Consider the following 25,031-nt stretch of genomic DNA (forward strand, 5'->3'; position numbering starts at 1 on the left):
TTACCGAGTCGTGGCGGCTGCTGCTGCCGTCCCGATGCGGTCGCTTCATCCGCAGCGCCGGGCAGCACCTCGACCCCCCCCCCGACCCCACCTCAGACCGAGCCCGTGACAGTTTTATTCTTTAAACTTCTCAGCGATTAATTTAGCGCGAGGCCCGCAATAATTCCAAATCGTGCGGCCACTGCGTGTCTCGCGCCGATAACCGCTGCACCCACGAGGCCGTCTTTCTCTCTCCGCGGTGATTGACGGCCGCCCTGACTGGCCACACCGCCAGGGGCACCAAGGCGCGCGCGACGTCATTCGCGGTGTTTCAACGCCACCACAGGGGGGCGGGGGGCAGTGGAGGGAATGAGGGGTGAAGGGTGGCAGAGACACCGCGTTCTTAGTTGCAGATCGGCTGTGGAAGTCCACTCGCAGCGTCGTCTCCAGCCTCATCTCCCCACAGCCTCATCTCTCATTTGCCTCCCGTCTCCACCCATCTCCCATCACCATCCGTCTCCTCCCTGCTACAATCGCTCATCACTTCAAATCACCTCCCACCTCATTAGCTAAGATCGGCTCCCTTCCCTTCTCGTAACGTCGCCGACCGCCTCGGCACCTCGCTCAGCCTCCTGTCTCCTCCTCCCCCCCCCGTGGTCGCCCCTGCTCTGCCTGCGCCTGGCAAATTCCACACCTCGTGTCTGGGCGTCTCGGCACACGGGTGAGACGCGACCTGGGTGTGGGTGAGTCGTGAGCTGGGTGAGTGAGACGTGAGCTGGGTGTGGGTGAGTCGTGAGCTGGGTGTGAGTGAGCTGGGTGAGTGAGTCGTGAGCTGGGTGTGGGTGAGTCGTGAGCTGGGTGAGGGCGAGTCGTGAGCTGGGTGAGGGCGAGTCGTGAGCTGGGTGAGTCGTGAGCTGGGTGTGGGTGAGACTCGAGCTGGGTGTGGGTGAGTCGTGAACGAGACGTGAGCTGGGTGTGGGCGAGTCGTGAGCTGGGTGTGAGTGAGACGTGAGCTGGGTGAGTGAGTCGTGAGCTGGGTGAGGGCGAGTCGTGAGCTGGGTGTGACGTGAGTTGGGTGTGAGTGAGACGTGAGCTGGGTGTGGGTGAGTCGTGAGCTGGGTGTGGGTGAGTCGTGAGCTGGGTGTGGGCGAGTCGTGAGCTGGGTGAGTGAGTCGTGAGCTGGGTGAGGGCGAGTCGTGAGCTGGGTGTGACGTGAGTTGGGTGTGAGTGAGACGTGAGCTGGGTGAGTGAGTCGTGAGCTGGGCGAGTTGAGTCGTGAGCTGGGTGAGTCGTGAGCTGGGTGTGGGTGAGTCGTGAGCTGGGTGTGAGTGAGACGTGAGCTGGGTGTGGGTGAGACGTGAGCTGGGTGAGACGTGAGCTGGGTGTGAGCGAGACGTGAGCTGGGTGTGGGTGAGACGCGACCCGGGAAGGGTGGCACAGACAGAAATGCAAACCCAGAGTGCAAATCCCCTGGGGTAGAGCGGAACTGGAGAAAGGGGTCTGTGGGGCCTTGGCTCGTAGGCTCCACGTGATCGGTGGTGCAAGGAGACCAGGAAGGCACGGACAGGCGCACACCGAGACGTTTCCACAGGCAGCTTGGAGTCACAGGGACAGAGACGAGGGGACTGGGGAGATAGGGTGAAGAACAGAAACGCCGGTTAGCATGGGGACATTAAAACAAAGACACTGGGACACAGAATCATGGAGAACACGGGGGCACGGAGCCACAGGGAACCCGGGAGCTACTCCTGTGCACGTGTTCGCATCTCCACAGTCCAGCGCTGTTCAACACGAGACGCCGGTAGCGGCGCTCGTGGTGGTGAAACACCGTCTCTGGGACTTGGGGGGGTGGTGCGTGTGTTTGGGGGGGGGGGGTGGTGCGTGCGTGTGTGTGTGTGCCAACGTCAGGTGCCAGTGTGTGTGTGTGCCGACGTCAGCCTTGGGGTAAATGTGTCTGGGTGGATGATAGTGGATGTGTATTAGCCATAATACTGTATAGCTTTTTGTTTTGGGTTAGATCGCGTAAATATAAATGTGGCGTGAAACCCGACACAGCCAATTAGTAAGGTTTGTCACGTAAACAGAACATGCCAATTCGTTACTAGTACAGCACACGGGATGTGTTGGAGAGTAAACCTACAACATTCATGATACAATCCGAGTACGACGTTTCGCCAGTAATTACAACCAGCAGCAGGAGGCGACAGCCACCTCTTGTGGACGATATCGGTCGCGAGAGCCGCCGTGTGAGACGGATGTGTCAGTGGTGGAAAGTGCCACGTTTTCTGGCGCGTGAGTTTGTATCGGTTGACGTGCGCGCGTGTGCAAGAATGAGGGTGTGTGTGGCGGGGAGGTGTGGGGAGCTGCACATCCCAGGCTGTCGTGGGCTTACCTCCCCATCAACAGGAGGCGAGGAGTGGTGGTGGTGGTTTACACCCCCACCGATGCACATCAGTGAGGGACATGCAGGCAAGGCTGTTGTTGGAAGGCGTCCATCAAGGACCCCCTTCAAACCCACAACAGTCGTCTCTGGGCTCGGCTAGCTGATGAAAGTTGCAAGCGACTTTCATCAAACGGGGGGGTGGGGGGGGGGGGAGATCAGGACTGTGCCTCGTGCAGCTGCCATGGCTGCATGGCAGCGTCGACCTCCCCGGAGACCCTGGCCGACAGAGGCGACAGAGGCGGCATTCCAGCGAGCCCCGAGGGTGAGCGCAAGGGCCGTTCCGGGCGTCTGCGTCGTGCAGGAGGACGAGGAGGAGGTTCGGAGCGCCGTGCGGCGCCGTGCGGCGCCGTGCGGATGAGTGGTGGAGGTCGCGGGGTAGCGCGCGATCAAAACGTCGCTAGAAAAATCCATTTAAAATCCACCACGGGCGGAGTGGGGCCGTGACAGACACGCGGGGCGAGATGAATCGTCGAGTTGAACTGGGAGCGCAAAGCGAGGAAGGCACCGCCACAAGCCGCAACACCGCAGCCAACGCGACCACGACTCAACCCCGCCACACCCCACGCAGTTCCACACCGCTCCACAACAAAATATGCCCCGTATAGCCTGCACAGACTGTTGGGACAAGTGCTGTTAGAGAGCACCTATGAAGGCCGGCACGACACACCACGCCCCTGCCGCCTTTGTCTCCCCAGGTGGTGATGTTTTACGCATCACATTGGGTACTCACTTCAGGCCGAGCTCACCTAGGGGAGGCCCATGACAAGTTCGGACAATCGTCACTGGCGTTGGCGTGAGCGGGAATCGAACTTGGGCCGCCGGGTTTGTAGCGCTGCGCGCTAACCGCTACACTACCGCCCCCCACAACACAGACACACGCCGACACAGACACACAGACAGACACACATACGGCGGCTCGTGTGTCCGCAGCGCTGCGCCGCACACGCGGCTTGGCGAGGCCTCCTCTTCTTCGCCCGCTGTGCGCGTGGCGGTCGCGGGGCTCCCGGGCCGTGCCCCTCCACCCTCGCCTCACCTGCTGCTGCTGCTCCTGCTGCTGCTGCTCCTGCTGCTGCTCCTGCTCCTGCTGCTCCTGCTGCTGCTGCTCCTGCTGCTGCTGCTCCTGCTGCTGCTGCTGCTGCTCCTGCTGCTCCTGCTGCTGCTGCTCCTGCTGCTGCTGCTCTCCTCTGCGCACCTCGGTGGTCCACGATTTTCCGATTCTGTCTCGGCCCCTTTATATAGTCGTGCTCGCTAGCCCTGCTGCCTCGCCATTGGCTCATCGGCCTCATTGTTCGGGGTGGGTCAGCTGTTTTAATTACCCCCACCTGACTTAATCAGCCCTGATCGACACTCCTGACAAGAGGCGGCTCGCTCATTGCATCAGTGGCGGACCCGTCCCGACATTGGTCAAACGTGTCGCTGCGGGCGAGGTCTGCATCGAGGGAGTGAGCGAGTGTCCATTGACCACCGTCACAATTCCAGGTGTACTGAGCATTTCTGAGGTCGCAGTGGAGGGGAAACACTTCAAGATGGCGTCATGGGGCAGCGTGGGCTCACCACGCTGGGGCTGCTGTGCCTCAAATGTGAGAGGAAGTTGCCCACCACTGCGAGTGGCTGGCTGTGTGAGAGCAAACCAGAGCCAGACACCATGCGAAATGCCGATCTTTGTCTTTCATGTACATCCGTGCGTGTTACAATGTCCGCCTCACGAACTTTATTGAAGCACTTTCCACGCACACATCACTCCTCGTCCCACTCTCTCCCGCCCAGGAACCGCAAATCCTTGACGATGTCGCTCGCCCCCGATCCGAGCGACGCGAACGCCACCGCCGCCACCGCCGCCGCCGTCGTCAGCAGCGACCTCCGCGCATCCGGCCCGACGCTCCCCGCGTCCCTCTCCACCCCGGACGATCCCACGGAGGCTTCGCTCGCCCCCACGGACCAGCTCGAGTCTCTGGAGCTGCTGGAGCGCTTCAAGCCCCTGGTGGTGCTGCTCTACGCGCTCCTCGTCACCGCCGCCATCGTGGGCAACGTCCTCCTCGTGGGCGCCATCGCGCGCGTCAAGAGGATGCGCACCGTCACCAACTTCCTCATCGGCAACCTGGCGGCGTCGGACGCGCTCATGTGCGCCCTGTGCGTGCCCACGTCGCTGGCCTACGTGTACGACCCGCGCGGCTGGGTGCTGGGCCGCGGGACCTGCCTGGCCTCGCTCTACCTGCAGCCCGTCACCGTGCACGTCTCCTCCTTCACGCTGGTGGCCATCGCGCTCGACCGCTACTCGGCGCTCGTGCACCCCCTGCGGCCCCGCATGTCGCCGCGCCGCTGCGGCCTCCTCGCGGCGGCGCTCTGGCTGCTGGGCGCCGCCCTGGCCGCGCCGGCGCTCGCCAACACCCGCTACGTGCGGCTGCCCGCCGACGACGGCGGCGGCGAGGCGGAGGTGACGCTGTGCGAGGAGCTGTGGGGCGCGCGGCGCGAGCGCGAGCGCGTGGCGCACGCCGCCGCCCTCGTGGCGCTCACCTACGCGCTGCCCCTCGCCGTGGCGGTCGCCGCCTACGCCCGGCTCGGCGCGAAGCTGCGCGCCCGCGTCGTGCCGGGCAGCGTGACGCGCGCCCAGGCCGAGCGCGACCGCCGGCGCCGTCGCAAGACGCAGGGCCTGCTGGCGGCCGTCGTGGCGGCCTTCGCGCTCTGCTGGCTGCCGCTGCACGCCTTCAACCTGGCGCGCGACGTCGACCTGTCGCTGGTGGCGCCGCGCTACTTTGGCGCCGTGCAGCTCGCGTGCCACTGGGTGGCCATGAGCTCGGCCTGCGCCAACCCGCTCATCTACGCCTGGCTGCACGGCGCCTTCCGCGCCGAGCTGCGCCGCCTCTTCTGCTGCTGCTGCCGCCGCGGCGGCGCGGCCAAGGCCAAGGCGCAGAGCAGCACGGCCAGCCTGGCCAGCGTGGCCCTTTGAGGGCCCTCTGGGGGCCCTCAGAAGGCCCGGGGGCCGCCTGGGCCTGCGCTCGGTCTGGGGCGCACCTGGGGCCAGTTCTGCGGCGTGACCTCGTCTGAAGGGTGGAGCGCTACGGCAACTCATGAGGGCAGCAAGACCCTCTTGAGGCGCACGCACATTGCTGTGGTCTTGATATTTGCCAGAGGAGATGACATTTAATGTTGTATTAATATAGGGGGCCATATTCAGAGATTTCAGGACCGTCGCCCCCCCCCCCCCCCCTTGGGAAGTGTCTCGATCTGCCTTTTGACGACGTGGTGAGGGAAACCCACCACTCGTGTTAATGTACCAAGGTTTGTTTGACGTGACTTTAGCAGGTGGGGGGGGGGGGCAAACCCCCTCCAGTCCGCTAGCCCCCTAAAGCTAGGAGGCTGGTTGAGGCTCGGGGCCACCCATGCAGTCTAACAGAATTCAGGGGTCCACAACGGATTGGAGTTGAGGAGGATGAGGCGGATGGTGATGTTAGAGGTGACAATGTGGGGAGGTGGTCACGGGGCCACGCACTGACCCCTCCTGGGCCACGTCTCCCCTCAGGGGTGAGGGCGGCGCTTAGCGGGCAGGTGAGTGCTGGGTAGGTGAGCGGATAGGTACGGTAAGTCGTACAGGTGAAGAGTGTAGGTGAGTGGGTCCACGAGCCAGCAGGTGAGACTGAAGATGAGTGGACGAGTGAGGCGGCAGGTGAGCGGCAGGGCAGTGGGTGAGGTGAGTGGGTAAAGCTGCAGACCAGGCATCGCGTTGCCCCGGCAACGTCGTGTTGGTGTTGGAGAGTTCGCGAGGTCAACTCTCTCAGGTCAATAAACGTGGATGTAAAACTACACGATTGTATTCACAGTTTTGTTTGCGCTTTCTGAATGCATTTGTCCATCAAGTAGCATGGATTGAATAAAAACCCAGAATACCGACACGCTAACCTGTGCCGTTTTCGGAAAGTTGAGCCAACATCTGCCGTCTCATCGTCTGGTGCAAACAGCAAAACGGTAAAAACGCGACTGCGGCGACCGACACGGTGTGGGGCGGGGGAGAGGCCTTCAGCCAGCAGCGGAGTGACACACGGCTGCTTCACCACGTGTTTGTGTCACGCGTCTATGTCACGCGCGCACACGCGGGAGTCACCGCACCAAGTCACCAGCAGCGCCACGCACCGGCGGCGCCCGGCGTTGACTCGGAGCACAACCCTCGCGTCTCGCGCCACTGCCGAATTCCATCTATACCCCCCTCTTCACCCCCACCCCCTTCACCCCCACCCTCTTCACCCCCACCCCCTTCACCCCCACCCCCTTCACCCCCTTCACCCCCACACCCTTCACCCCCACAGTGCGTCGCCCTCACCTCACCAGCCCCGCCGCCTCCTCACGTCGGCCAATCAGAAGCTGCCGATTGGCCATCCCCACATCAGCGCCGTGGGCTGCTCAGAGGGCTTCACCCGAGGCGCTCGACCCGTGCCGATTGCACGTGAATCGACGATCCGCGGATCCGCGAGACGCACGCGCGTCGCATCGCGAGACGCACGGAAATAAATCACGAATGCGGATTGAGGCTAACGGACAAGATTTAATGCACGAGACGATCAATACGAACGAGATTAACACGTAGTAGGCTTTCGCGACCAATATTAATAATAAATGTTTTTGGGTTACATCGCGATTTGACAAATCGCGGTACTCAAATTGTAAATGTTGTGGATTTACTCTCCAGCACGCCGGTGGGCTGAAGCAGTAACTGGAGTTTTGTTTACGCGACAAATCCCTCACGCATTGGCTGTCGGGTGGTGGAGGGTTACAACACACTTGTACTTACGCGATCTAACCCAAAAACCTTTTTTTTATGAACAGTACAAACGAAACGGTACAAACGAGACAAAACAATCATACATTCTACCCCCTAACCCTAATGACGGCAATTCATGGAATCGCCGCTGGGTGAGCTGTTAGACATCTGATTTTGATCATTATTCCCGAAGCGCTTCCCAGTCTCCGAGTCGGCGATGTCCGTCTCTGCGCGCCGCTGGCCGCAGCTGGCGTCAGAGTTAGCGGCACCTCCTCCCCCGCCATGTCGGACTTTGGCGACACAAACGTCAAGAGCGGCCCGATCTCCAATTCATCTCACACCGGTGCGTTGGTAGCCGTCACGCGCGTGTTTAGCGAACCGGCAAACGGCCTACGCGCAATGACTACCGCCGCCCCCCACTATCGCCATCACTACCGCCACAACTATCAACTACCCCCACTAACCCCGATTTCTATTTGCTTCATTGTCGTACTATATTTGTTTACGTCACTTTGGTGGCCAGGGTCACTCTTGCAAGTGGGATACTCCTACCCTGGTCTCTCGCATTCTCATCTTGGCTACACACAATGAACTTGAACCCCTACCACTACCACCGCTCCCACTATCACCACAGCCACCACCACCGCCATGACTACCAACACTGCCACTACGATCGCCATCACCATCACCCCTTACAACCATTACCACCACTGTCACCAGCGACCGCTACCACCGCCACCTGTCATTAACTTTCTCTTGAGCGGAGCTCATCACCGGAGCAGCACCGCGACACCCCGTCGCTCCACCCGCGACCTCCGCCCTCCACCACGTGACCCCCCTCCCCGCCCTGCACTCCTCCCTTAGGGCGCCGTGCGCTCGTCCACGATGTATTGCTGCCCCCTGCCCCCCGCGTGCCCCCCCTTGCTTCTGTCCGCGCGTCCGGGGGGGCTGCCGTCCATGTCGGAGACGGAGGAGAAGCCGAGGGTCTGGGCTGCGGTGGGGCCGGTGGGGCCGGCGGGAGCGGTGGGGCCGGCGGCGCCACCGCTCAAGTGGAGCTCCAGCTGGCGCAGCAGCTGCCTCGGGGACCGCTTGGCGGCCACCTCCACTTCTAGAACAAAGACAGAGACCCCCCGGAGAGACGGTTGGGGGTCAAGCACTGTCCGCGAGCACCTATCACGGCTCACGAGAGGGTGCTGCGGATATCAGCGGTGTAGCAGTTGGCGCACCGCGCTACGAATCCGGCGACCGGAGTTCAATTCCCGTTCACGGTCCTGGGCCTCCGCTAGGTCGCCACTGGGAAGACAAAGGCGACCGGGAGTGGTGCTGGCCACCCAACTCCTCGTGTGCTGTGCCGGCCTTCATCGGTGTTGCTACTCGCGAACGGCAACTGCCCCAACAGTCGGTTAAGGCTAAACACGGATCTTTCCGAGCATGTGGGCGAGCGAGCGAGCGGTGGGTCCGCACCCTGCAGCACGGCGCCGGAGTCAGCGATGGTGCAGTGGCGCTCCCTCCACGTGCGGTGCAGCTGCAGCAGCAGCGCAGCAAAGAGGTCGCTCAGCACCGGCACCACCTGCAGCCGGCGGTTACACTCCCTGCTCGCGGCACACACAGGGGTCGGGGCGGTAGTGAGCGTGCAGGTGGATTCACTGGCGAGTGGGCAAGTGAAATCTATCACCGCTTAATGCGCGGTGCCTGTGTGCGGTGAGTGTGGTCCGCCTGGTGAGTTTATTACTCACCTGGTGAGGCACTCCTCGCGTAGAGCCTGCAGGCAAATGCGGCTCAGGTTGATGGACATGATGCAGAATGGGAAGTTCTGTAGGAGATAGAGAGTGTGGTGAGTGTGTGCAGTGAACGAGTGTGTACACACGTACGTGCGCGTGTTTGTGATGTGAACGCGTGCGTGCATGCGTGTTCCTGTGTGTGGGGAGCGGTAGTGTAGTAGTCAGTGCCCTGCGCTACGAATCCGGTGACCCGAGTTTAATTCCCGCTTACGGCCAACACCGGTGACGATTATCTGAACAGGTCCTGGGCCTGCCCTAGGTCGACTCAGCCTCAAATGAGTACCAGGTGTGGTGTGTAAACATCGCCACTGGGGAGACAAAGGCGGTCGGGCGTGGTGCTGGCCACCCACCCCCTCGTGTACCGTGCTGGCCTTTATAGGTGCTCGCTAACAGCACTCGCCCCAAGAGTCTGTTAAGGCTACACGGGGGATCTTTGTCCTGTGTGTGTGTGTGTAGTGTGGTGAGCGTATGTGGCGAGCGCTGTGCCTGTGTGTGGTGTGTGTTTGTGGTGTGGTGAGTGTATGTGGCGAGCGCTGTGCCTGTGTGTGGTGTGTGTGTGTGTGTGGTGAGTGTATGTGGCGAGTGCTGTGCCTGTGTGTGGTGTGTGTGTGTGTGGTGTGGTGAGTGTATGTGGCGAGCGCTGTGCCTGTGTGTGGTGTGTGTGTGTGTGGTGTGGTGAGTGTATGTGGCAAGCGCTGTGCCTGTGTATGGTGTGTGTGTGTGGTGTGGTGAGCGTATGTGGCGAGCGCTGTGCCTGTGTGTGGTGTGTGTGTGTGTGGTGAGTGTATGTGGCGAGCGCTGTGCCTGTGTGTGGTGTGTGTGTGTGTGTGGTGAGTGTATGTGGCGAGTGCTGTGCCTGTGTGTGTAGTGTGGTGTGGTGAGCGTATGTGGCGAGCGCTGTGCCTGTGTGTGGTGTGTGTGTGTGGTGTGGCGAGTGCTGTGCCTGTGTGTGTGTGTGGTGTGGTGAGTGTATGTGGCGAGCGCTGTGCCTGTGTGTGGTGTGTGTGTGTGTGTGGTGAGTGTATGTGGCGAGCGCTGTGCCTGTGTGTGGTGTGTGTGTGGTGTGGTGAGTGTATGTGGCGAGCGCTGTGCCTGTGTGTGGTGTGTGTGTGTGTGGTGAGTGTATGTGGCGAGCGCTGTGCCTGTGTGTGGTGTGTGTGTGTGTGGTGAGTGTATGTGGCGAGTGCTGTGCCTGTGTGTGTAGTGTGGTGTGGTGAGCGTATGTGGCGAGCGCTGTGCCTGTGTGTGTGTAATGTGGTGAGTGTATGTGGCGAGTGCTGTGCCTGTGTGTGTGTGGTGTGGTGAGTTTATGTGGCGAGCGCTGTGCCTGTGTGTGGTGTGTGTGTGTAGTGTGGTGAGTGTATGTGGCGAGCGCTGTGCCTGTGTGTGTGTGTGTAGTGTGGTGAGTGTATGTGGCGAGCGCTGTGCCTGTGTGTGGTGTGTGTGTGTAGTGTGGTGAGTGTATGTGGCGAGCGCTGTGCCTGTGTGTGTAGTGTGGTGAGCGTATGTGGCGAGCGCTGTGCCTGTGTGTGTGTGTAGTGTGGTGAGTGTATGTGGCGAGTGCTGTGCCTGTGTGTGGTATGTGTGTGTAGTGTGGTGAGTGTATGTGGCGAGCGCTGTGCCTGTGTGTGTGTGTAGTGTGGTGAGTGTATGTGGCGAGCGCTGTGCCTGTGTGTGGTGTGTGTGTGTAGTGTGGTGAGTGTATGTGGCGAGCGCTGTGCCTGTGTGTGTGTGTAGTGTGGTGAGTGTATGTGGCGAGCGCTGTGCCTGTGTGTGTGTGTAGTGTGGTGAGTGTGTGTGGTGAGTGTATGTGGCGAGCGCTGTGCCTGTGTGTGGTGTGTGTGTGTAGTGTGGTGAGTGTATGTGGCGAGCGCTGTGCCTGTGTGTGGTGTGTGTGTGTAGTGTGGTGAGTGTATGTGGCGAGCGCTGTGCCTGTGTGTGTGTAGTGTGGTGAGTGTATGTGGCGAGCGCTGTGCCTGTGTGTGTAGTGTGGTGAGTGTATGTGGCGAGCGCTGTGCCTGTGTGTGGTGTGTGTGTGTAGTGTGGTGAGTGTATGTGGCGAGCGCTGTGCCTGTGTGTGTGTGTAGTGTGGTGAGTGTATGTGGCGAGCGCTGTGCCTGTGTGTGTGTAGTGTGGTGAGCGTATGTGGCGAGCGCTGTGCCTGTGTGTGGTGCTGGGAGAGGCGGTAGAGGTCGCGTGCGAGAGGCAGGCTGTGGGGCTCCGTGAGCGCACACAGCAGCTGCATCAGACCCAGCAGCCCCGCTCCACGCAGGTCGGTGCCCGGGTCACTGCCTACACAGTGCGCGCACGCACACGTAGACGCACGTACACGCACGTACACACGTACACGCACGTACACACACGTACACGCACGCACACACGCACGCACACACGCACGCACAAGCACGCACACACACACACACACGCAAGCACACGTACACACACGTAAACGCACGTACACACGTAAACGCACGTACACACATGCACGTACACGCACGCACACGTACATACACGTACGCACACACATGCACACACGTACACACACAACAAAGACTCTTAGGTGTTAAGTACTGTTAGCAAGCGCCTATGATGATGACGATGGTGCTGGTGGTGATGGCAATTGTTGCCGTGGTGATGGTGGCGATGGTGATGATGGCGATCATAGTGATGTACCCTGGAAGCCGATCTCCTCCCAGTGGGGGCCGAAGCGTGGGCAGTCGAGGCGGGAGCCCGTGAGCTGGCGGTAGACGGTCTGCAGGATGCGTGTGTGTACGGCCTGGCTGTGATCCAGCGGGCCTGAGCACACACATATCCCCCGTGTAGCCTACACAGGCTGTTGGGGCACGTGACGTAACACGCACGCGTGCGTACGTACCACACGACACGGTTGCTTTTGCTCTGATTTCTATTTGCTTCGTCGCCGTACTTTACTCGTTTTTTGTGTTTTGTAATTTTGGTGACCCATGTCACTCCTGCAAATAAGACTCTATCCTAGTCGCTCGAGTTCCCACCTGCTTGCACAACATCACCTGGAACTTGACTGGAGTTGTACCAATACCAATACCCGCCCTTCGCCACTAATTGACAGCGACGACACCACAGCGCCCGTGCCAGGCCAGGTGCACTTCGAGGCCACGTGAAGTGTCGAAGGCTTGCCGACAGGAGGTCTCGGGACAGACCCAGGTGCCATGGGTTAGCGGAGATGACTGGTAGATGCACCAGCTGTACCCCCTACTGTGCCAACTTGTACACACACGCAATAGACAACCCACATATACACCACGCACATGTACATACCACGCATAGGTGTGCATTCACAGGACTTAATTTCAGCCGAGTCTGTCCAGGTCAGCGACTAAAATAAATCTGCACACGGCACACCACGTCGAGTAGAGCTCTTGCGATGACTGTGGCTACGACTAGTCCTGTGCCTACCTGTCTATAACCGACCCGGGAGAATATTCAACGATACAACAACAATAATATCTGTCTACCCACGCTCAAGTGCGTACACACACACGGACATGCACACACACGCGTGCGTGCGTGCGTACACAGAGCCATGGTGAACACCAGGTCTCGCTCTCCCTGCAGCTCCCGGCGGAGGCGTGGGGGGCCGAACAGGAAGTGTGCGAGGGCCGAGAGCCCCCCTCGACGCAGCGTGGGCTGAATCAACTTCTACGCGGGGGAGGGAGGAGGGGGGGCAAAGACAAAGATCCCCCGTATAGCCTTAACAGGCTGTTGGGGCAAGTTCTGTTAGCGAGCACCTATGAAGGACGGCACGGCACACGAGGGGGTGGGTGGCCAACACCACGCCCGGCCGCCTTTATCTCCCCAGTGGCGATGCTCACTCATCGCACCAGGTACTCATTTGAGGCTGAGTCGACCTAGCGGAGGCCCAGGACCGGTTCAGATAATCGTCACCGGTGTTGGCCGTGAGTTGGAATCGAACCCGGGTTGCCAGGTTCAGAGTGCAGCACGCTAACCGCTACACTACTAAGACACAGACACATGCAGACACACACACACAGACACACACACACACACGCATACAGACACAAACAAACACAGACAGACACACAAATCCATCGGTGTCAGCTCCAGGTTCGTAGGTGGGTGGTGAATGTGAAACCGCTCCAACCCTCGGCAGCAGCTCTTGCGGTGTGACCCCCTGCCGAGCTGGGTCCACTGCTTCATGTCACCCCCCTCACCCACCACATCCCTCTTCGTTTCGCTGTTGCCCTTCTGAGGAGGTGCAGGCACACCTCCAGTTGCTGTCTTCCTCTGTCTCTGATGAACAAGGTTGGCTACATACGCTGTGTGAAAGAAGTTCAACACACAAACTGTCTGCCTAAATCCACATCGGTCTGTGGCAATATCCCATTATATTGAATACACCTCACTTCATAATTTGTATTCACTATCCTATTATTAACAAACATGCATTTAAAATACCGACAGAGATACCCCACGTACCCGGCATACAGAGAGAGGCTGCTCGAGCGAGTGCTGTTGGCGAGCACCGATGAAGGCCGCCAGGGGACACAGGGAGTGGTGCGGCCACCACCTCGCCCTGCCACCTTTGTCTCCCCAGTGATGATGTTCACACACCTTGCCAGGACCGGTTCAGATATTCACCACTCTTAGTCGGGAACTTGGGTCGCTGGGTTCGTAGCGCAGCGCCGTAACCACTGGCGGAGCCCGTGGGGGGGGGTGGGGTGGCACGTGCCCCCCCAATTAAATTAGGGATTTCGATCGGATCTTTGGGGTTTATTAGTAATAAATCGGCATTTTACGACCCCCACTGCCACTGTGTAGCATATTATTACGTGCCAGGGACTCTATGAGATGATAGGACAATAATCTGAGTCCATAATTGGCAATAAGTAACGACAAACCAGTTGCGTATACAGTACACGACTTCCCTGAAGGCAAGCACCTTCAGCTAGCGCGATGCCGATCACACAACGCGGTTCGAATTCGACCCTCGATCGATGGCTGCGCCATCGCCGCACACGCGTCGAATAAAAAGCAAGGGACAAGTCCTTACTTACTAACAAGTCCTTACTTACTAACAACTCCTTACTTACTAACAAGTCCTTACAAACTCACAACTCCTTACTTACTCACAACTCCTCTATAATTTTTCATTGCTGGAGGGGTTGCCCCCCCCCCCCACCTGAAAATCCTGGCTCCACTATTGCCCGTAACAACCACTTGCGCCTCCACTCCCCGCATGCACACACACACTACACACACACACTACACACACACACCTACACACACACACACTACACACACACACACACTACACACACACACTACATACACACACACACTACATACACACACACACTACACACACACTACATACACACACACACTACACACACACACACACACACACACACACCACACACACACACACACTACACACACACACACACTACACACACACACTACATACACACACACACTACATACACACACACACTACACACACACTACATACACACACACACTACACACACACACTACATACACACACACACTACATACACACACACACTACACACACACACTACATACACACACACTACATACACACACACACTACATACACACACACACTACATACACACACACACTACTGTACACTCACACTACTACACACACTACTACACACACACAACTACACACACTACAGCTACATACACACACACACTACATACACACACACACTACATACACACACTACGATACACACTATCACACTACTTAACACACACTACTACTACACACACAGCTACATACACACACCCTACATACACACACACTACATACACACACACACTACATACACACACACACTACATATACACACACACTACACACATCACTCACTACATCACACACACTACACTACACACACACTACTTACATACACACACTAATACACACACACACACACTACATACACACACTACATACTACATACACACGACTACATCACTACACACTAGCATACACACACTACATACACACACACACTACACACACACACTACTACACACACACACTACACACACACACACTACACACACACACACACTACACACACACACTACATAACACACACACTACACACACACACACTACACACACACACACTACACACACACACTACACACACTACACACACACACACACTACACACACACACTACTACACACACACACTACAGATACACACACACACTACATACACACACACACTACATCACACACTACATACACACACACACTACACACACACTACATACTACACACACACTACATACACACACACAGCTACATACACACAACTACTTACACACACAACTACAACGACTCACACACTACATACACACACACACTACTACACACACTACACACACACACTACATACACACACTCACTACATAACTCAACTACACTACATACACACACTACATACACACTACATACACTACACACACACACACACACTACATACACACACACTACACACACACTACATACACACACACACTACTACACACACACACTAACACACACACACTATCATACGACACACACTACATACACACACACACTACATACACACTACACTACCTACACACACACTACACACACACACACACTACATACACACACACACTACACACACTACATACACACACACACTACATACACACACACACTACATACACACACACCACACACTACACACACACACACTACACACACACACACTACATACACACACACTACACTACACACACACACTACTCACACACACACACACTACATACACACACACTACTACACACACACACTACATAACACACACACTACATACACACACACACTACACACACACTCTACACTCACACTACTACACACTACACTACACACACACTACATACATACCACACACTACACACACACACACACACTACACACACACACACACTACATACACACACACACTACACACACACTACATACACACACACACTACACACTACACACACACTACATAAACACACCACACTAACACACACACACACACTACATACACACACACACTACATACATACACACACACACTACACACACACACACACTACACACACACACACTACACACACACACTACACACACACACACACTACACACACACACACACTACATACACACACACACTACATACACACACACACTACATACACAGCACACACTACACACACACTACATACACACACACACACACTACACACACACTACACACACACACACACTACATACACACACACACACTACACACACACACACTACACACACACACACACTACATACACACACACTACACACACACACACACTACACACACACACACTACATACACACACACACTACACACACACTACATACACACACACACACACTACACACACACTACACACACACACACACTACATACACACACACACACTACACACACACACACTACACACACACACACACTACATACACACACACTACACACACACACACACTACACACACACACACTACACACACACACACTACACACACACACACACTACATACACACACACACTACATACACACACACACTACACACACACACACACTACACACACACACTACATACACACACTACACACACACACACACACACTACATACACACACACTACACACACACACACACACTACACACACACACACACTACATACACACACACACTACATACACACACACTACATACACACACACACTACACACACTACATACACACACACACAACACACACACTACATACCACACACACTACACACACACACACACTACACACACACACACACTACACACACACACACACTACACACACACACACACTACATACACACACACACACTACACACACACACACACTACACACACACTACATACACACACACACACACACACTACACACACACACACACTACACACACACACACACACTACATACACACACACACTACACACACACACACACTACATACACACACACACTACACACACACACACACTACACACACACTACATACACACACACACTACATACACACACACACTACATACACACACACACTACACACACTACACACACACACACACTACATACACACACACACTACACACACACACACACTACATACACACACACTACTACACACACACACTACACACACACACACACTACATACACACACACTACATACATACACACACTACATACACACACACACTACATACACACACACACTACATACACACACACACTACATACACACACACACTACACACACACACACACTACATACACACACACTACATACACACACACACTACATACACACACACACTACACACACACACACTACACACACACACTACACACACACACACACTACATACACACACACTACATACACACACACACTACACACACACACTACATACACACACACACTACATACACACACACACTACATACACACACACACTACATACACACACACACTACATACACACACACACTACATACACACACACACTACATACACACACACTACATACACACACACACTACATACACACACACACTACATACACACACACACTACATACACACACACACTACATACACACACACACTACATACACCACACACACTACACACACACTACATACACACACACACTACACACACACACTACATACACACACACACACACACCCACACACTACATACACACACACACTACATACACACACACACTACATACACACACACACTACACACACACTACATACACACACACACTACATACACCACACACTACATACACACACACACTACACACACACTACATACACACACACACTACACACACACACACACTACACACACACACACTACACACACACACACTACATACACACACACACTACATACACACACACACTACACACACACTACATACACACACACACTACACACACACACACACTACACACACACTACACACACACACACACTACATACACACACACACTACATACACACACACACTACACACACACTACATACACACACACACTACACACACACACACTACACACACACACACACTACACACACACACACTACATACACACACACACTACATACACACACACACACACACACACACACACTACATACACACACACACTACATACACACACACACTACACACACACACACACTACATACACACACACACTACATACACACACACACTACACACACACTACATACACACACACACTACACACACACACACACTACATACACACACACACTACATACACACACACACTACATACACACACACACTACATACACACACACACTACACACACACTACATACACACACACACTACATACACACACACACTACATACACACACACACTACATACACACACACACTACACACACACTACATACACACACACACTACACACACACTACATACACACACACACACTACATACACACACACACTACATACACACACACACTACATACACACACACACTACACACACACTACATACACACACACACTACATACACACACACACTACATACACACACACACTACATACACACACACACTACACACACACTACATACACACACACACTACACACACACTACATACACACACACACACTACATACACACACACACTACATACACACACACACACTACATACACACACACACTACACACACACACACACTACATACACACACACTACACACACACACACACTACATACACACACACACTACATACACACACACACTACATACACACACACACTACATACACACACACACTACATACACACACACACTACACACACACTACATACACACACACACTACACACACACTACATACACACACACACTACACACACACACACACTACATACACACACACACTACACACACACACACACTACATACACACACACACTACACACACACTACATACACACACACACTACACACACACACACACTACATACACACACACACTACACACACACTACATACACACACACACTACACACACACTACATACACACACACACTACCACACACACCACACTACACACACACACTACATACACACACACACTACACACACACACACACTACACACACACACACTACACACACACACTACACACACACACTACACACACACACACACTACATACACACACACACTACACACACACACACACTACATACACACACACACTACATACACACACACACTACACACACACACACACTACATACACACACACACTACACACACACACACACTACATACACACACACACTACATACACACACACACTACATACACACACACACTACACACACACTACATACACACACACACTACACACACACACACACTACATACACACACACACTACATACATACACACACACACTACACACACACACACACTACATACACACACACACTACACACACACACACACTACATACACACACACACTACACACACACACTACATACACACACACACTACATACACACACACACTACACACACACACACACTACACACACACTACATACACACACACACTACATACACACACACACTACATACACACACACACTACACACACACTACATACACACACACACTACATACACACACACACTACATACACACACACACTACACACACACACTACATACACACACACACTACACACACACACTACATACACACACACACTACATACACACACACACTACACACACACACACACTACATACACACACACACTACACACACACTACACACACACACACACTACACACACACACACACTACACACACACACACTACATACACACTACATACACACACACACTACACACACACACACACTACACACACACACACACTACACACACACACACACTACATACACACACACACTACACACACACTACATACACACACACACTACACACACACACACTACATACACACACACACTACACACACACACACACTACATACACACACACACTACATACACACACACACACACTACACACACACACACACTACATACACACACACTACTACACACACACACACTACATACACACACACACTACACACACACACTACACACACACACTACATACACACACACACTACATACACACACACACTACATACACACACACACTACACACACACACTACATACACACACACACTACATACACACACACACTACACCACACACACACTACATACACACACACACTACATACACACACACACTACACACACACACACTACATACACACACACACTACATACACACACACACTACACACACACACACACTACATACACACACACACTACATACACACACACACTACACACACACTACATACACACACACACTACACACACACACACACTACATACACACACACACTACACACACACACTACATACACACACACACTACATACATACACACACACTACACACACACACTACATACACACACACACTACACACACACACACACTACATACACACACACACTACATACACACACGCACACACACACAACAACAACAACCGCCATTCGCCACTAAGTGGCGGTGACGTCACCACGACGCTTGTGCCAGGCCATGTGCACCCCGAGGCCACGTGAAGTGTCGAACGTACACACACACACGTACACACACACACGATGGCGCTCGCTACGAGCACTTGCCCCAACAGTCTCTTAAGGATCTCTGTCGCTGTAGATGTGTGCGTGCGAGGTTACGCTGCGGTGGTGTGGTTATGGTGCGTGGTGACGTTGTGGTTACGGAGTAGCGGGAGAGGTCGGCCGTCTGGAAGTGGTGCAGGGCCTCGCTGAAGGAGATGGGAGGCGTCTGAGTGAGCGCCTCCGCCCCCGCTCCTGCCACTGCTCACACACAGACAAAGGTCCCCCGTGTAGCCTTTCACGGACTGTCGGGTAAAGGGCTGTTAGCGAGCACCTGTGAAGGCCGGCAAGGCGCATAAGAGGGCAGATCGCCAACACCACGCCCGGCCGCCTTTGTCTCCCCAGTGCTGATGTTTGACGCACCGCATCAGGAACTCGTTTAAGACTCAGTCGACCTCGGGGAAGCCACTGTTATTAGTCGTGAGCAGGAATCGAACTCGGGTCATCGGGCATGCACACACGCACCTTGACTCATCGGCACCTCGACTAGATGATGGGGGTAATGATGATGATGATGTAGGTTGCTCTCTGCTGATGTGAAGGGGTCAAGCTGATGTTGATGATCTGAGGATGAGTGATGATGTGACGAGGGTGTATAATGATGCGTGATGATGTGACATGATGTGTCACCTGGCTGAATCGTTTCCACTGCTGCCCACTCATTCTGAGCCTGGATCAGATCCTCCATCTCCTCTGTCCACCCACACACAGAAAAAGACAAAGATCCCCCATATAGCCTTAATAGACTGTTGACGCAAGTGCTGTTAATGAGCACCTGTGAAGGCCGGCATGGCACACGAGGGGATATTTGACCAGCACTACATCCGGCCGCCTTTGTCTCCATAGTGGAGATGTTTAAAACAGGCTGAGTCGACCTAGGGGAGGCCCAGGACGGGTTCAGATAATCGTCACTGGTGTTGGCCGTGAGCAGGAATCAAATTCGGGTTGCTGGGTTTGTAACGCAGCGCGCCGACCGCTCCATTGCCACTGATGTTAGTCGTCACTGAAATGTACTAATTCATAATCATCACTTATTTATTCAGGAAGGTTACACAGAGTTCGAGGAATAATTTTCAGAAGGGTCCTGCCTACATGGGGTACTTATTTTAAGATCGTTTCAGCCAATTAATGATGATTCGAAGCTTTCGTGACTGCAGGAATTACTCTTTGGTTATTTCGGTAAAGTCACGTAGAAAATAAAATCAAATAATAATAGAATACGACGTTTCGGTTGCAACACAAGCAACCATCATCAGGTAAGAATGAATGATAAACCACAGACACAGGAACAGTGTAGGCAGACACACATGCTTGGTGTGTCTTTGTGTGTGTCTCTCTCTGCATGTGTGTCTGCCTATGCTGTTCCCGTGGCAATGCGATGGTGCGGTGCGGTAGTGCGGTGTGGTAGTGTGGTAGTGTGGTAGTGCGGTGTGGCAGTGCGGTAGTGCAGTAGTGCGGTGCGGTAGTGTGGCAGTGCGGTAGTGCGGTAGTGCGGTGTGGCAGTGCGGTAGTGCAGTAGTGCGGTGCGGTAGTGTGTGGCAGTGCAGTAGTGTGGCAGTGCGGTGTGGTAGTGCGGTGTGGTAGTGCGGTAGTGCGGTGTGGAAGTGCGGCGCACACCTGCTCGCGGTGTGCGCTCTGTCTCCACAGCCAGGCTCTGGAGCAGCCCGTTGTGTTTGAGAGCGGCAATCTGCGGTGCAAAAAGACAAGAACCCCCTGGGTAGCCCACCACGCCTGGCCGCCTTTGTCTCCCCAGTGTTTGCACACCACACCAGGTATATGTGGGTTTGTGTGTACCCGTGTGTTGAATCGATTGAATTGTGGGGAGTGGTAGTGCAGCGGTTAGCGCACTGCGCTAACAAAACGGCAACCCGAGTTTGATTCCCGCTCATGGCAAACACCGGTGGCAATAATCTTAACCGGTCCTGGGCCTCTCCTAGGTCGGCTCAGCCTCAAATAAGTACCTGGTACGGTGTGTAAAACATTGTCATTGGGACAAAAGGCGTGGTGCTCGTGTGCCGAGCCGCCATTCCCAGGTACTCGCTAACAGCACTTGCCCCAACAGCCTGTGTGGAATCCGGGCCAGATAGCCGTGAGGTCTCCCGATGCGTAGTGCAGAGCGCTAACCGCTAACCGCTAACCACTAACCACTAACCGCTAACCGCTGCGCTACCGCACACACAGAACCTCACCGGCACGCTCTGCGTCTCCGCCTTGCCGTCGTGTGACAGGGCCGCTGCGTCTCCCTCCGCCATGTGCTCCGCTGCGTCTCCCTCCGCCATGTGCTCCATCGCAGCCCAGAGCTGCGTGCAGGAGAGCCAGCAGACAGACGAGTGGAGAGGGGAACAAGTGGGCACTTGAGCAAATTAACAAGTGACCAGGTGGACAAGTGGATAGGTAGGCAGGTGGGCGACTGAGAAAGTGGTGGTGAGTAGGCAGAAAGGTGGGCATGTGGAGAGAGAAATGTGCGGGTAAACATGTCGATGAGCACGTGAATAGGTGAGCAATAGGTGAGCAATAGATTTAGTTCAGTTAATGTATTAGAATTTACCCTGTGAGCCATTCGATTTGGGTTCAACCGCAACAAACAATAACAATCATAATACAATACAGATACAAATTTTAAGTATAAATCTATACTAAATACAAAACAATCGGGCCAAACCAAGCCCCTCTAAAACTTACTAAAACAATGGTATATAAACAACGTAACAGTTTTCCCAACACATGTAATTAAAAGTTTACAATAGCGACACACACAACACACATCACTAAACCTAGCATCCCTCGCTAGCTGCATAAGTCAATCCATAGGTGAGCAGGTGAGCAGGCGAATCGGGGCACAGGTAGAGAACCCCACACCGAGGCACTTGGAGGAGCGTGCCCACCGCCCACCGAGTGACGCGTGTTGACGGAGTCGCTCGCAGGAGCCCCCCGTGGGGGCGGGCCGCCGTCTCCTCCGCAGGGGGTTAGAGGTCACGGAGGGGTCCCGCACGAGGGAGGCGGTGGGGGGTCCGCACGCTGGGGGTCATGACCTCCTCACCTCTGCCCTGTTGGACGCAGGGGATAAGACGCATTTCGGCTGCTCACCTGATCTCATGCGCTCTTACCTATACCTCACCTCCATGTCCTTTCACACAGTGGGTGGGATATAGGGAGTGATACACGAGGTGACACAGGGAGTGACAAGAGTGACACACATGGAGTGACACACACGGAGAGTGACACACGAGGAGTGACATGTGGAGTGACACACACGGGGAGTGACACACACGTGGAGTGACACACACGCGGAGTGACACACGTGGAGTGACACACACGTGGAGTGACACACGTGGAGTGACACACGTGGAGTGACACACACGGAGTGACACACACGTGGAGTGACACACACGTGGAGTGACACACACGTGGAGTGACACACACGGGAAGTGACAACGGCCGTAATCCGCGATGGCTCCCGGCCGTTCCCATAGCAACCGCGGGCGCGCAATGCGCGGGCAGAAAGCGCCTCACGGCCCCAATGGCTGCTCGAGCGCCTGCTTGGCCAAATGCGTGGCTGACTGAGTGGCTGGGTGAGTGGCTGAGTGAGTGGTTGACTGAGTGACTGACTGGCTGACTGATTGAGTGACTGACTGAGTGGCTGAGCGAGTGGCTTCTTGCCCGCTACGACAGTGACTGCCCAAACTCAGTCGCCCCACCGCCCCCCTCCAGCCACCGTTCCACGTTACCTCCTCCACCTTCTTCCTCTTCTCGCGGCACCGCCGCCGCGGAACCTCGATGCCCTTGGTCCCCCTCCTGGTCCCCTCCTGGTCCCCTCCTGGTCCCCTCCTGGTCCCCTCCTGGTCCCCTCCTGGTCCCCTCCTGGTCCCCTCCTGGTCCCCTCCTGGTCCCCTCCTGGTCCCCTCCTGGTCCCCTCCTGGTCCCCTCCTGGTCCCCTCCTGGTCCCTCCCGCGAGTTCGAGCCGCTTCGGTTCGCGGCCCCGCCTGAGGAGCCGCACTGATTTACCCACAGTGCCCCGCGCGCGCGCACGCGCCTGGTCAGAGGTTTCTTGGGCTTCTGCGTGGCCGAGCGGTAACGCCGCCGCCCGCAGGGCATGGGGACCCGAGTTCGAT

General features: G+C 54.9%; 2 protein-coding genes across 5 annotated transcripts; one reads left to right on the top strand and one right to left on the bottom strand.

The window, feature by feature from the left end:
- The first annotated feature begins 56 nt into the window (after nt 1–56).
- Nucleotides 57–6,223, top strand: LOC144717521 (prolactin-releasing peptide receptor-like). 2 transcript variants are annotated; one of them, XM_078592911.1, is made up of 2 exons: nt 57–700; nt 4,190–6,223. In XM_078592911.1, the coding sequence occupies exon 2, from the start codon at nt 4,209–4,211 to the stop codon at nt 5,367–5,369; it is 1,161 nt and encodes a 386-aa protein (XP_078449037.1). In that variant the 5' UTR covers nt 57–700; nt 4,190–4,208; the 3' UTR covers nt 5,370–6,223. The 2 variants fall into 2 exon arrangements, with proteins under 2 accessions (XP_078449037.1, XP_078449038.1); XM_078592912.1 differs by lacking the exon at nt 57–700 and adding an exon at nt 2,030–3,244.
- A 716-nt stretch (nt 6,224–6,939) lies between these two features.
- On the bottom strand, nt 6,940–24,737 carry ELMOD3 (ELMO domain containing 3). Of its 3 annotated transcripts, XM_078592915.1 has the most exons (12): nt 24,648–24,737; nt 23,812–23,966; nt 23,109–23,219; nt 22,537–22,606; nt 21,550–21,612; nt 21,023–21,120; nt 12,511–12,634; nt 11,630–11,752; nt 11,118–11,248; nt 8,912–8,988; nt 8,640–8,767; nt 6,940–8,283 (listed from the first exon to the last, which is right to left on the bottom strand). In XM_078592915.1, the coding sequence occupies exons 3-12, from the start codon at nt 23,205–23,207 to the stop codon at nt 8,036–8,038; spliced, it is 1,161 nt and encodes a 386-aa protein (XP_078449041.1). In that variant the 5' UTR covers nt 23,208–23,219; nt 23,812–23,966; nt 24,648–24,737; the 3' UTR covers nt 6,940–8,035. The 3 variants fall into 3 exon arrangements, with proteins under 3 accessions (XP_078449041.1, XP_078449043.1, XP_078449042.1); XM_078592917.1 differs by lacking the exon at nt 23,812–23,966 and having other exon boundaries at nt 24,648–24,731; XM_078592916.1 differs by lacking the exon at nt 24,648–24,737 and having other exon boundaries at nt 23,779–24,641.
- Nucleotides 24,738–25,031: the final 294 nt, after the last annotated feature.

This window comes from Lampetra planeri, chromosome 4 (assembly GCF_965212315.1).
Source record: "Lampetra planeri chromosome 4, kcLamPlan1.2.h2, whole genome shotgun sequence".
In the NCBI taxonomy this organism is placed as follows: Eukaryota; Metazoa; Chordata; class Hyperoartia; order Petromyzontiformes; family Petromyzontidae; genus Lampetra; species Lampetra planeri.